Source organism: Papaver somniferum, unplaced genomic scaffold (genome assembly GCF_003573695.1).
Source record: "Papaver somniferum cultivar HN1 unplaced genomic scaffold, ASM357369v1 unplaced-scaffold_137, whole genome shotgun sequence".
Taxonomy (NCBI): Eukaryota; Viridiplantae; Streptophyta; class Magnoliopsida; order Ranunculales; family Papaveraceae; genus Papaver; species Papaver somniferum.
The window spans coordinates 9,513,336-9,528,170 of NW_020622934.1; the positions used below are offsets into that span (position 1 = coordinate 9,513,336).

Consider the following 14,835-nt stretch of genomic DNA (forward strand, 5'->3'; position numbering starts at 1 on the left):
AATTGGTGGCGTTTGTCAATTTTATGGAACAATCAATCACTTCAAGATTTCTATGTTTCTTTCTTTATGCAACACATTTGGCAGTTTTAACAGTTTTTACAGTTCAATCAACTCCTTTAGATTTCTAAGTAATTTTTTCGCTCGCTATTAGCATTAGTCTTTTGGTGACATCAATTTTTCAGTTTCCCAGTGGTTGTATTTTTTTCTTTTTATTTATGAATAAAATCATTGTTTCCATGAGTTGGAAATGGTCTGTAACAAAAGAAATCATTAACTTTTAAGTGTAAAGAATTTCTCAATAATCTCATTGTTTTTCTTTCTCTCATAAATGTTATTGATGAAGTCTCATAAGAGGAGGTCAATCGGTTCCAAGTCAAAGACGAAGCCTCACATCTGTTTCCGTCTAAAGGCTATAATTGTCATTAGAAAATACAAAGGGGTATTTTGGACAATATTTGTCTTATGTTTGGTTCCTTTTAAAGTCGAGAAAGGGAGAGACAAAACGAAAGGAAAGAAGAAATAATAATAGAAGAGAAGGAGAAGGAGAAGGAGAAGAAGAAGAAGAAGAAGATTCATAATCAGCACAAGAAGAAGAAGAAGAAGACCAGAGAAGAAGTAGAAGAAAAGAATGGAAGATAGAGAAACCGTGTTGTTAATTGAAAGTTTAATACAACCATATTCAATACCACAGTGTAGAATTTGTCATGAAGAAGAAGAACTTGGCTGTTCTAAGAAATTAGAAGCTCCGTGTGCTTGTTCTGGTACTTGCAAGGTATTTCTCTATTCATTTTTACATAATTTCATTCAAAAATATAAAGAATTTGAAACACGGGTTTCTTGCCATGTTTTTAATGTTTGAAATTTCTGTTTTTTTTTTTTTTGGTGTTTCAGTATGCTCATAGGGAATGCATACAGAGATGGTGTGATGAGAAGGGTAATATCATCTGTGAAATTTGTCTCCAGGTTTGTAATTCTTATCCTCAAAAGAATACTTTCATTAATTCCTAAACCCTTTCCGGGGGGTTTTCTATTTTTGTCCTGCGTTGGGATTTTGGGTCTTTTGCAATTTAATTTCCTCATCTCTCTTAATTTATTTTTTGTTGTTTTCCATAGAAGAAAATTTCTTTTTTCCTGCAATTTGGTTTTAATCATAATTAAGTGGCGATCATTTTCGTTTGCTGGCTGGGACTAATGCTAATTAAATTGTTATGTTGGCTTTTCCATGGTACAGAAATTTCAACCAGGGTATACAGCACCACCACAACCAGCTAAACCAAATGATATAGCGGTGACAATAAGGTGTGTTTTACGAGTAGTGAACATGTTTGGATTTTTCATGATTTTATTTCAATATATAATTGCTTAGTAACATCCACGTCGCAGTTTGATTAGTATTACAATATTAAACTCGATAACTCTCTTTAAAGTAATGGAGACATCTATAATGTGTTGTTGGAGACTTTTAGTACAGCTTAAGTAGTAATATTTAAACTTGAAGAATTTGAATTCAAACTATTGTTTTTTATTCCTTGTAACAGAGATAGTTTGGAAGTACCAATTCAGAACCAACAGTTACATAACCCTGGATTAATGGCAATTGTGGCGGTTGATGATGAATTATCCGCGTGTTCGACAATTGCTGAAAGAAGTGCTAGCTGTTTTCGGTTTATAGCTATAACTGTAAGTACTCTTGAAAAGGAATTGAATTTTAATACTTTTTGCAAGAAATGTCTTTACTTGTTATGGACATTATGATCCAAGGGATCGGAGGGTTTCTATGTTCAAGGCCTTCTTACAATAGTACGTGAGCTGCATTTCGTGGAGCTGTACATTTTGCAGCTTATCACATTTGTTTCATGAAAAGGAAAATGATACCATCTGACGAGGCCCACAAAGAATGGCACTCACAAGAAATGATGTAAGAAGCTCTCATACATAAAGACCCTCATATCCCTTGTAGTTGTAACTAACTCCACAAGAATGCAACTCACATTGAAAATATGTAAGACGCCAGCATACGTTTGAACCCCTAGCCCATGAAACGAAATTCACAATTACATGAGTGTCGTTATTATTATACTTATAATCTTTACCGAGCAAATACAAAAAAGGAAAAAGAATGTACAGGTATGGTCCATATCGAATTTAGGTTTCCCATTTTGAGAGATAAGATACAAGGGCTTATCAGTTGTCTACTCAAAAAGTATGGTAACCTTGCATGTTGTCACTATGCCTAATGTTGTGTAATGAAAATCTATTTACTTATTTTTGGGATCTCAGTGAGTTAATATTGTCTTCCTAATACATTTTGCAGTTCACGTTTCTTTTGCTTGCGAGGCATCTTCTTGCTGTCCTCACCAGCGAAACAGATGATTATGCATTTACTCTTGTGACAGTAAGTATTAGCAACAAAATCTGATATTGAGCAACAATGCTAGTGTTAGTGGTGTGAGTTAATGTTGATCTTTTGCCTTCCTTTGGTGAATTTTTCAGGTACTAATATTGAGAGCATGTGGAATTCTAATCCCACTGTATATAATGGTTCGTGTAATTGAATCGGTCCAGAACAGATTGCAAGAACTGCACCAAGTAAGTTAATAAGTTGTTAGTTGCTTTCCTTATCCTAAATTTAGGTTGTGATAGTTTTCAATCTGCATTCAATATTTCAATTCGGTTACATTTCTCTTTTCTTGGTGTTGAATTTTGGCACGACTTAATGTTACTACCATTCATAATGGTTATTGGTAATTCTAGCTCCCCCAAAACTGTAAGTTCTGATAGAGGCAAGTAATTATCCTTTTGAAAATTGTGGGTCCTACACAAATACTATGGGACACTAGAAGAGCAATTTGTATGAGGGGTGGTTTTGGTGGAGTTTTACTTGGCAGTTAGTTAAGAAATTTTAAAATTTTATCTCGTTAACTGATTGTGGCTTATTATGGTTTATTTACAGGATGATGACGAGGAATGTAATGAAACCACCTCAATCAGAGAAAGAGATGTTGAAGAAAACGGAACTCAAAATCCGGTAGTCCAAATACAATCGTGATGTTTTTCAATTTTCTTGTACCTCAAAAAGCACTTTGCTTGTGCTTACCCTTTTTTTTCTTTTGCAATATGAAAATTAAAACCCATACCATAAAAGTATAGCCTCTTTCTTCCGTACCCACTTAAATGAGGTCACACATTTGACATTTCACTCCACACCGATGAAATACTGGTCATCAAATCAATGTGATCTTCTCAAGTGTTCAGTTTGAGCGACCCAGTTGTAATTAACACGAGCGAAAGGAGAAACAGCTCATCATTGAACTGCCATAATGGGGGGATGAACTTTGTTTCCATGAAGAATGGAATTCAAGGCTGTACTGTCATGATGTATATGAATACTGTCATATATTTGTAATATAAAGAAAGTGCTAATGAAGTTATGGCCTGATGGTGTTACCATACTTTTTGTTTACTTTCTTTCTCTGTCTTGTTTTGTTTAATGTTGAAGGAACCCAAGTTTATATAACAAGTCCCCTGAAATTTCAATGTCATTCAATGATTCTTTCTTTTTTTCTTGTGATATCCGTTTATCTAGCTATACAATAACATAAATCCGGACGGTAGGACCAAATCAAAAGATTCAAGACACCAAAGTTATACTAGATTATCGTACACATAAGAAAAAGGAAGTCGAGAGTTATCGTGGTTTGGTATCTCCCCTCCTTTAAACGGTCCGCGAGTTATAACCCCAAATGTGTCACTATCCATCCACAAAAAACTCATTAAAATAAAAATAACACAAAAACCCCAAAAAAACAAAAAAAAACACAAAAACCCCAAATTTTAATATTGGTTTCAAAATTTTTTTGAAACCAATATTAAAATTTGGGGTTTTTGTACCAAGTTTTAAAAATTTGGGAGTTTTGTATCAAGTTTGTTTAAGATGGAGTTTTAATGAATCCCACCATCTGAGTGGAATTTTTGTACCACAAGTTTGGTCACCTTAGATTTTTATGACTAGTTTTGATTGATTTACACAAAATACTTAACTGGACGTTATTGACAGCAGTTAAGTGTACGTTACATTCGTGAAGAACCTTAACCAGATTTAGTACGGTTTATCGGATTCTAAAATTTTGAACATATTAGGGTTTTATTCCTGCCGTAGTTTTCTTCTTCTTCTACAACACATCCATGGTTCTTCCTCATGAGATACCAGTCTTTTTCCTCTTTTCCAAACCATGGTTCTTCGCAGTTCGCATGAGAAACTAAAGCAAAAAAGAACTGTCTCTTCCATCGGTGTGAAGAGATTGATGAATACTCCAGAGAGATTTTAGATAAAGGAAGGAAACAGATTTGTTGGTTGAAGGAATTAGTAAAACATTATCATAGTTATCTATTGAAATTCAGGGAGAAGATTCTTTGTGTAGAACTCACCATCTGTTGGTTGAAGATTCTCAAATCACCATAGTTACCTGAGTTAACCCTCGAATCCATCTTCAATTTAACGATCAGATCATGGCATGTTCGATAAATTACAGTAACAGAATTTAAAATTAAAAAGTTACAGTAGCAGAAAAACGGGTGAAGATGATGAAGTTTAGGATATGGGCATCACTATTCCGACCCGTTTACCCACATTCGACCCCCTGCATTTCATCCATATTTAAAAGATTTAAACCCCTTTTAACTAGGGCTGCACATGGGCGGGTATGGGCGGGTATAAGCTAAAACCAACCTCGCACCCACAGACTGCGGGTTTTTTTTTTCATAACCAACCCCGCACCCACAAACAGCGGGCGGGTTTTGTTACCCGCCCGCTACGGGTTGGGCCGGTATGGGTTTAAACGGGTTTAAACCCGCTTTATATTCAAGTATTTAGAGTAACTTCTATTCTCCTTAATTAAGTGAGAAAAAAAACCAAAACCCCCAAAATATTCATATCTAAGAAGTTCATAGATGAAGATTAAGTGTTGAATCTGTTGATTTTTCGATTGTTGTCGATTTCTGGTGAAGATTCGAAGTTGTTGTTGTCGATTTCTGGTGAAGATTTCTGGTAATTGTCGTTCGTAGGTGAAGAAGAAGAACTGAGGAGGAAGAAGAGGAGAGGCCGAACAGAGAGAAGAGTGTAGAAAGTGAATGAGGGTTATCAGTTATCCTATCTACTAGTATTAGGGTTTCATAATGGACGACTAGGATTAGTTTTATCTAATGGTATATAATCTGCGGGTTTTTTGGGCGGGTATGGGCGGGTATTATCTTAAACCAACCTCGCACCCACAGACAGCGGGTTTTTTTTTTCATAACCAACCCCGCACCCACAACGGGCGGGTATGGATTAAAAACCCACGGATTTAGCGGGTACGGGTGGGTTTGGGTATCGTGGGTGGGTCTTGTGCAGCCCTACTTTTAACCTATTTACCCATAACCAAATTTTTAAACCCATTATTTTTAAGACACAAAGATTTAAAAGAACTAAACCCAATTTATAATATTAATTTGGTGTTACATAAAAAGATCTTCTCCTTCTTCTTCTATCCTTCTTCAAGCTCGGCAATTTATACTATTGAAAAAGTCACAATTTTTTCAACTTTCAATAATCAATCAAAAAACAAAAAAATCAATTACAATCCCTAAAATATCAGATACATCCATGTTCCCAATATTTATATATATTTGAGATTTCTAACAAGATTATTAAAAAACCCAATTTTAGGATGAACCCTAATTTCAATTTCGTCACATCGACATAGGGAATCATGAAATCATTGTAATTACGACATACCCATGAAATCATTGTAACTAACTCAGATTTCAAGAGTTTTAGACAATCAAAGAGATTAAGTGGTGGTTATGAGAACTTGATTTATTGGGGGATATCAAGGAACAAAATTAGGTTTGAATCTGCATCTAAGAATGGTGAGAGAGAAAGAAAAAACTAAACAGGAGAGAAAAGTTTAGGGCTGTTTTTTTTTTTTTTTTTTTTAATGTAATAAGAGCATTCTTTAACATCATTACACCCATAGTATTGAAAATCGTACGAGTCACGAGTTGACTCGTACGATTCGTTTCATATTTTTTGATTTCGCTTCAACTCGGTACATTGAAACGAATCTCACGATTCAGTTTAAGATGACAAAATATAAAAGAAATAGGAAAAGTTAGGCGGGAATCACATGATTTATAAAGGGGATACCAGTTCTACTAAGTGTCTATATCGTTTCATATAGGACAAAAAAATCCCACCGATCCTGACCATTGGATCGATAAAATGGTATCAACACTTAGTAGGACTGGTGTCTCCCTTTATAAATTGTGGGGAAACGAACCTCAGATCGTATAGATCGTTCGTAACTACCCTAACCACTATACCATACTGCTTGTTTTGGTTAATTATTGAAAATATTTTAACTTTATCAATAATTAATGCAGTAAATATTTAAAATGAACACATACTTGTGACTTTTTGTCAAATGTTTTCTTAAATCAACTAAGCAAACATACAATTTAAAAATAAATTATGAATCTATGATTCACGAATCAACATACACTTTTCGATTTTAAAAACCTAGATTACACCTGTTACCTCGTTACAATACTAGTTGCTGCAGTGAACATCGAATTTGATGCTTCTAAAAGTAGAAAGATTAGGCTTTGCCAATTATTACGATGTAACGGGGATGTACATGAATCAATGAAGTCCCTCTTTCTAAATCGTTTCCTAGCCATCTATCTCAGCACGTGTAGATGCACACATTTGTTCTTTAACAACGAAAACAATTCTTTTGGCCCATTAGTCTCCAAGCAACAGCTTATAGGTGTAATTTCATTTCGTCTTTTAACGCCCAAATGCTCATTTTTGCCTTTTTGCCTTGACGGATACATATCACATCACATATATTTAACTGGACGTTAGTTTTTTTTTTTCTTTATATTAAAGAATTTGGTAATTTAGAGGGGCGACGCGAAACCGAGCCACACTAAATAAAAAATCCTAAGCAAAAATACATCCAGATAAGGTGAGACGAAGACGAGCCACATCAAATAAAAAATATATCGCGACGGGCTAAGATGAAGCCCCACGATACCAAATCAGAAAATGGGGGTGGATTGTGGAGCCACCCGGTACGTAGCACGGGCACAAAATCTAGTTATTACCTATGTCCCCTTTGAATCTAAAAACTTCATTGATTCTAAAGAACTTGTCACAGGAAAGAAAGAAGTAGACTTATGAACTCTCGGCAAACCCTAGTATAACACTTTCACTATCAAAATTTACTTGGTTTTCCACTCTCAATACTTAACTTGCATGGTTTCTTCTGTGACGCGATTGGTATGTATAGACAACGCGTTCATACATTAGTTGGTAAAAAGGAGTGTAAAAATCTTTTAAAAACTCTTGATCGTTTTAGTCAAAGTTCTGGTCAAATGATAAACTATGAGAAATCAGGGATTTTCTTCAGCAAAAATGCCAAAAATAGAGAAGCCAAGGAGATAATAGATATCCTTAAAGTATTTAGGAGTTCCACTTTTCACACAAAGGTCCAAAATCAGATGTTTCGAATCAATAGTTGAAAATCTTAAAGTTAGACTCCCTGGGTGGATTAGTAAACTCTTATCCCGACAGGAAAGGGAGTCGTGATAAAACATGTGTCATATTCCGTCGCCACTTATCAAATGGCTTGTTTTGCTATTCCTAAAAATATAGCAAAGAAAATGAATTCTCTAAATAGGTTGTTATTTTGGGGTCACAATAATAATAACAATAGAGGGTTTTGCCCAACATCTTGGAAATCTGTCTGCAAGTTAATTTTAGAAGGGGATTAGGTTTTCAACAATTTCGAAAATTTAACATCGCGATGCTATCTCGCCAAGCTTGGATAATGATTAAGAACCCAAACCAACCTTGGAATAAAATTCTAAGAACTAAATACTTCAAAAGAGTATCTCCGCTGGATATCCTAACATCTAATCCAAACAGCTCTTGGTTATGGAAAAGTTTGTTATTCGGCCTAAAAGTGGTTCAACAAATAGGAGTCTGGGAGGTAGGGGACGGAAAAGACATACAACTTTGGTCTCATAATTGGATTCCACTATACGCCCCAAACAACTTAAGTAGAACTGATATTGTCCCCATCATTGATAATACTCTCCGCAAGGTGAGTGACATCATCCAAAATGACTCTAGGGAATGGAACGTCAGATTCATAAACTAGGTCCTTCCTACTCGAGTGGGTCAAAACATTCCGAGCATAAACCTTTTTGATAATATTGTCCAACAAGATAAGTTTGTCCGGCCTTCGACAAATTCTGGAAATCTCACGGTAAAATTAGTCTACACCCACTTAATTAAGGAAAATGATAACAACTCTCAACATAGGAGTAATAATGGGATCTGGAAATGAATCTGGGGTTTAGGTGTGTTACCAAGAGGGCAGGTTTTCATATGGAAATGTTATCGTGAGATATTACCATTCAATGCTACCCTTAGTGCCAGGATACCTTCGATCTTTGGTAGGTGTCCTTTGTGCAACAATGTAAACGAAACACAAGTACATATCATTCTTCTCTGTCCTTTCAGTAAGGCTCTTTGGTTTGGTTTGGGATGTAATATGAGTGGTTTCTTGGGAATGAATACTCATCAGTGGGTAGAATCATGGTTTGCTAGAAACCATTTGACTCCCGTAAAAGATATTGAATGGAAAGAATTTTGTGCAATTGTGTGTTGGTTTATTTGGAAGGCTCGATGCCTCAAAAGTTTTCAGAATAAAATTGTTCACCATATAGATCTATCACACTTATCCATAACCATATCAAAAGCATAAAAACCCCAGCCAATCAGTTAAATTTGAACAAAAACCCTACTCCAAAGCAACTTCAAAACCTGCAGATAAGAGCCTATGTTCCAATTTCCACCATAATAATCTATTGCAGGTATTCTTCCCCGAAAGCAGGTATTCTTCTTCTCATGAAGGATGAAAAGGATCAAATAGAAGGCGCCAAATTGGTCGAAGCAGAAGTGACAGATTTATTGGCAGGCATGTCAATAGGACTGATCGAGGCAATGAAGTGCAACAACAACGGAGAAAGAGGTTTTGCAATGTGGAAGTCGAAGACAAGAAGTTAGGACGACAGTGGATGCAAAAATGGAAAAACCCAAAAAATCTCACCTACAGCAACACTTTAGATGAAGCGATTGATCTATTTCACTATTTTAGAACAATGAATTATAATGCCATAAGGCAAAACTGGTTGCCAAAACTTATTTCTACAGTTGATTTATGTACAGTTATCTCAAACAATGCTAATGTTAATGCTAGAGAAGCCGACATGTGTAATATCGCAGATTTCTCTGCTGAACATATTTTAGCCATGCTTGGATAGCTGCTTTTTATTTAATCCTTTTTCCAAGAAAAAATAAATAAAACATCCTACTTGATAGACCTCACTACGTGGCAATCTTATCTGAATTATACCCCTTCGCGCAAACCTGCTACCATCGGGTGTTCTTCTTTGAGTTTGCTGGGTTTTTTGTTCGGGTATGTTCCGTAGCTTTAGATGTTGGATTCGGCACAAGATGGCTCGCGCCTCCTCCTTTGTCTTCACTCTCCACTTGCTTATGACAAACCTAACCCTGAATGCTTGTCTTTCATATTTAATGCACCATTCCTTGATTCAAACTTATCTGTTGATTCAGTCGTGATGCTTTTTACGTGGTTGATTCTGATGAAAGTTGTGGATATCTCGAAATTCGTGTGGTAACTTTTTAGGCTTTTATTTCATATTACCCCACGTTATATTCTCGTTGCATTCATACTCCGAGATTACTCCACATATTTTATTCCAGATATTTTACTATCACAATTTGCTCCTTTTGTTTTCAGCTTCCCGAAGTATAAGATGGGAAGAAAATTTCGCTCATCAACTCTTTATTGTCGCCACATCCCGAGGAATTTGCGTTTGTAACCGCCATGTAATAACTGCTCCACATATCATTACTTTATAACCTTCTCACCTGCTGCAGCCGGTTAATATTCCTCCCCAAGATTTTGTTTCCTTTATAAAAGAATCTTTCTTTGTATTCAAAATAATTTCATCTCTTCTTATTCTCTTAGTATCACTTTGAAACTCCTCTATCGTTACGGTCTCCCTCCAGAAACGTCGTTTCTTTTATCATTTTTTTCTTTTACTACGAAACCTTCTTTATTTTTCATCATAAACTTCATGTAATGTCTTATCAACTAAGGCATTCTGTTAGAGCATAGCTCGGTTGAACCCACCAAGCGTTGGTATGTCAAGTTTTGGTTGTCATATTTTAGTGAATAAAAACTCAATTAAAGAGTCGCTTGATTATGTACTAGAGACAACTTCGTAGTAAAAGAAAACTTTAATAGAAACTCAATAAAGTTAATTCTGATTTGGTTTTATAGAAATAAGTGATTGTACATACACAATCCGTTTAACAAGGGAATTAAGTTTCTTAGTCTATTTGTTAAACTATTAGGGGGGAAATTGCTTCGGGCAATTGTTTCCTTGATAACACATTTAAACTAAATTACTTAGTAGTTTCGCTTTTAATATTGGTTATCTAAAGTGGTATGTGAAACTTTCGTGCTTAACTCTTATAGGTTGTTTACAAGTCTTTTAGATTTGTAAGATCATTTCGTTTTATCCTTTATTTGCTCGAGCCTTTGTCATTTTATGATAAAAAGGGGGAGAAATATATGGAGTAAAAAAGTGATTTGCAATCACTACAGAAAGGACAATTGTGCTTAAACGTTATATCTAACGAAAGAGTAAAGTATTGACTAAGGGGAGAAACATATCATATTGTTGTTGTAGTATTCTGACTACAAAAAGGGGAATAACAAATATGTTCGGATTGAATATTTACCTAGCTTACCTTGAGGGGGAGTAAAAGCTTTTGTTATATTCAAATGTCAACAACGACATTTATTGATTGAATATATGCAGGTTATTGTGTTGTTGAAACTTGGAATCAAGCGTATGTAAAATGAATTCTTTTGTATTTTGTTTTTCCACATGTAATAAGATTTTTGTCACTAAAATTGGCAAAGGGAGAGATTTTTAGAGCATAACTCGGTTGAACTCACCAAGCGTTAGTATGTCAAGTTTAATTTTCATATTTTAGTGTGTCAAAACTCATATAAAGTCGCTTGTTTATATACTAGAGTCAACTTCGTTTGGGTTAGCCTAGAATGTCTAGGAATGTTGAGACATACAATTATTACTATGAACACCTGAAGAATGTGAAGAAGTAAATAACTACAACGACGACGTCATCCTTCCACTTGGGTTAATAATATTGACTTTAACTATTTCATTCCTAGCGTATCTTTCAAGTCGTGCAATATTGAAAACACAACTGTGAAGGTGTATATATTTTACATATTGTATAATACTCTAGTGATGTAACATGTTCATAATTGTATGATCATAGTATTATGGAATTAGACTATGGAGTATAACGCTTGTCTTTTGAACTTCGTAGATATGACATCAACATAATCTTGTATATAGTATTATGATTATGTGAATGGGTTATGGTGAAGATTTCATCCTAGGAAACAATGTTTTACATTTGTCTAAAGGAAGAACATTCTGGAACTTGTTTCGTGAATCGAAAGAGAAATCATTAGGCTTATTGGCTCGGCTATTCATTGCAAATCCTTGGATGACCAATATGTGTTAGATGGTAGAACCGATCTTAACCTTGGTTATGTATCTTGGTATGACTAATCACAATGCCTGACTTATGATTTGGTATGACTGGTTTTTACAAATTGGTGCAACCGATCCTAAGTAATCACCATGTGATGGTATGATCGATCTTTATAATTGGTTTGACCGATCCTAGTAATTGGTGTGACAGATCACAAATGTTGTGTAATCGATCCTTGTAATTGATAACCGGTCCTGGTAACTGGTTTATTAGATTAAACGGAAGAGCCTTTGCGTATGACTTAATATATCTTTATCTTAAAGAATCAGTAGAGTTGTTACCATACAGATTCGTTGTTCCTTTGTGTTGATGGTGGTTTTTAGTTCAGGGATAAAATTGTAAAACCATGTATTTAATGCGCTATCATTCTGCAAAGAAGCTGAGCCATTTAAGAGCGATGAGTTCCCATGCCTCGTTACTTACATATTTATTGAGCAATTCAGTATATTTATATGAAATTTATCCAGAATGGTGCATGTAGCAACAATCCCAAATATTCTATAAATTTTAACCTCCCGCCTGCGTTATTCATTAATATATGGCTTATTGAGTATTTTCCTATGCCATGTCCCCCAGGCCCCAGTTGAACTCTTAATATTGATATGACATGACAATTAGTGTTCACTCGCAGCTGAGTAGCATGAATTTCTCGAAGTATCAAGATTAAGATCCGCACCAAAGTACTTAGTCATAAGACGCGCTGGCTGTTCTCTGAGAATGAAATTAAAGAATTTTGTACCAACACACATAATTCATCAAATTTGATCGATTTTGTGGCAGCTCGCAAAATTCAAGTTTTAACCTAATTAATTTGCAAAAAAAAATTGGTTTTGCGCCCTGCGCGATATTTCGAACCCTATTGATAGAAACTAATCCTAGGTACACTAGGAAATTGATCCAACATGGAACTGGTAGGAGCGAATCCTACCCAAAATTGGAAATAAGAAAAAGAGGGAACCGTGACTGACTAGGGACGTGGCGGAAAGCGATTGGCCATGCCCCTTGACCGGCCAACTTGCCCCTAACTCGAACTCCCCTTGTCGCCGCTCCTTCCCCTATTTTATTGGCCACTGGCTCTCTTTCCCACCGACTAATCAGATCACTCCAAAAGCGCCACATGCACTTTTAAATAAAGTTGGAAGATTGGTCGACGCACCTAATTCCTTATGGAATCTAATATAGGTTGCCATGTCAGTCTTAAAACTATCACGGACGTACATTTTGTCCAGTCGATTTATCAAGTCTAGCCACTTCTTAACACGGCCAGACAAGCACCATCATGCACACTGGCGAGCCCATTAATGCTTGGGCCAATCGGAATCCTTCCCACTCGCAAGCGGAGCCACCAAACGATTACCCAAAGTGGGTTGGTCGCGTGAGTTATAAAACCTTAGTTTATGCTAGCAGCAGCACATTGCTGCCGCAAAACGATCTTGGTCGCCCAACTTCGCCATCCGAATTGACCGGCCTAGATTCAATCTCAATCAACGAGAGCAAGGTGCGGATACGCTCACCAGCAGCCCGGATATTGTGCTGGTTGGACGAACAAGCTCCCAGAATGTGTTAACACCAAAAACCGTTAGCCAAAAGTAGGTTGGATACACACGACTATTAAGCCCTAAAATTAAATTAACGGCAGTATGTAACTGCCGCAAATCATCTCAGTCGTCCAACTTCGCTAGCCGAATCAACCGGCCTAGATTTAATTTTAGGGGACCAATGAGATGTTGTCGTGATCATCGACCATCCCTCTTTCATAAGGAACAAGCGGCCAATCTGCGGCCTGCCCATATGGCTTCCAAACGATCGCCCAAAGACGTCTTGCCGCACTTCTATAGGAGTCTTAAATAAATTAGCGGCAACCAATAACTGCCTCAAATCATCTCATCCATCCAATTTGGCTACCCAATTTAACCGGTCAAGATCTGACTTGGGCCAACCAATAGGATGTCAAAATGGCTACCAGCCATCCCTCTCCTATAAGGACCGACTGGCCTGCCTTTGGCGTGCGTGAATGGCTCATGGTAGCTTCCCGAAAATGTCCGGTCACGCTTCTTTTAATACATTAATCTCCAAGACTAACTTAAACGAGTTGTATACAATGATGCTCCATGAGCATCGATTATTTTGGATTGCTTACTTAAAAGCGATGCTTTATATGCATCGATTGCAAACGATGTTTTACAAACATCGATTTTCAAAAATAATTTAATTATTTAACCTAAAAACATTACACGCTATTTTTTATGGCAAGTCTCATGACTTAACTTATAACATGTGACCGCCCACTGCCTAACTTGCGAGTGATTGGTCAAAATAATTAGGTCTTGCAAGCAAGAATCACTCAGTAACTTGCTACATATTTTCCACGAAAATACTCGAGACATCAAACATGTCACAAACTAGTGGATGTTCATCAGGGTGTTGGTCTGGCGGTTTACAGCGTGCGGCGTGCAACACGCCCATTATAAGAAAGTGTCAGGAAAGGCGGACAGTTAGTGGCAGCAGAGAAGTAGTGGGTGTAAACCAATCGTTCTTCTCTCATAGCAAGTGTTAGAGCATTGCTCGGTCGAACTCGCATGCGTTGCTATCTCAAGCATGTTTGTCAATGTTAGTGATCAAAACTATAAGTGTTGATTTCTAGTCTATTATAGCTAAGTCTTGGACTAGGATAGAAAGTGTAGTTGAGCTCAAGGACTTCATGGTGATTCATCATACAAGTAGAAGAACTACTCAAGAAATCGGTGGAACTTCTCGACAAAAAGGTATGTGAAGACTTGAACTTATCTATCACTCAAAAGTCTATCTACTCTATATCCTACTCTTTGAGACAAGAAGTCGTATGTTATATATATAGACTTTGATTATACACATTTGGTATTTCGAGCCGAGTATACCTCGCCTATCTATATCTTGAAATTTGTGTTGGTAAGATTTTCGCTTCGATCAAGTTTATCTTTACCATGTGATGAAAGTCATGATATGTTACAATCATCTTGAAAATTGCTTTGACGAGAAATGGTGTAACAACTATATAATGTCCTCTAAGAATGTTTCAATGATTGAAATGAGAGTTTAGATTACATAACCAATGGTGGACA

The 14,835-nt window shown here is 36.3% G+C and overlaps 1 protein-coding gene across 1 annotated transcript; it reads left to right on the forward strand.

Moving 5' to 3' along the window:
* The first annotated feature begins 513 nt into the window (after positions 1–513).
* On the forward strand, positions 514–3,463 carry LOC113334409. Its single transcript, XM_026580670.1, has 7 exons — positions 514–772; positions 892–963; positions 1,232–1,299; positions 1,539–1,680; positions 2,315–2,395; positions 2,494–2,589; positions 2,954–3,463. The coding sequence occupies exons 1-7, from the start codon at positions 629–631 to the stop codon at positions 3,047–3,049; spliced, it is 699 nt and encodes a 232-aa protein (XP_026436455.1). The 5' UTR covers positions 514–628; the 3' UTR covers positions 3,050–3,463.
* The last annotated feature ends 11,372 nt before the right edge of the window (positions 3,464–14,835 follow it).

Excerpts from the sequence above, each read along its gene's own strand:
- LOC113334409 (XM_026580670.1), top strand. The coding sequence starts at position 629 with ATGGAAGATAGAGAAACCGTGTTGTTAATTGAAAGTTTAATACAACCA. Across the intron at positions 964-1,231 it reads TCTGTGAAATTTGTCTCCAG|AAATTTCAACCAGGGTATAC; the intron begins GTTTGTAATTCT and ends TCCATGGTACAG. Across the intron at positions 2,590-2,953 it reads GATTGCAAGAACTGCACCAA|GATGATGACGAGGAATGTAA; the intron begins GTAAGTTAATAA and ends GTTTATTTACAG.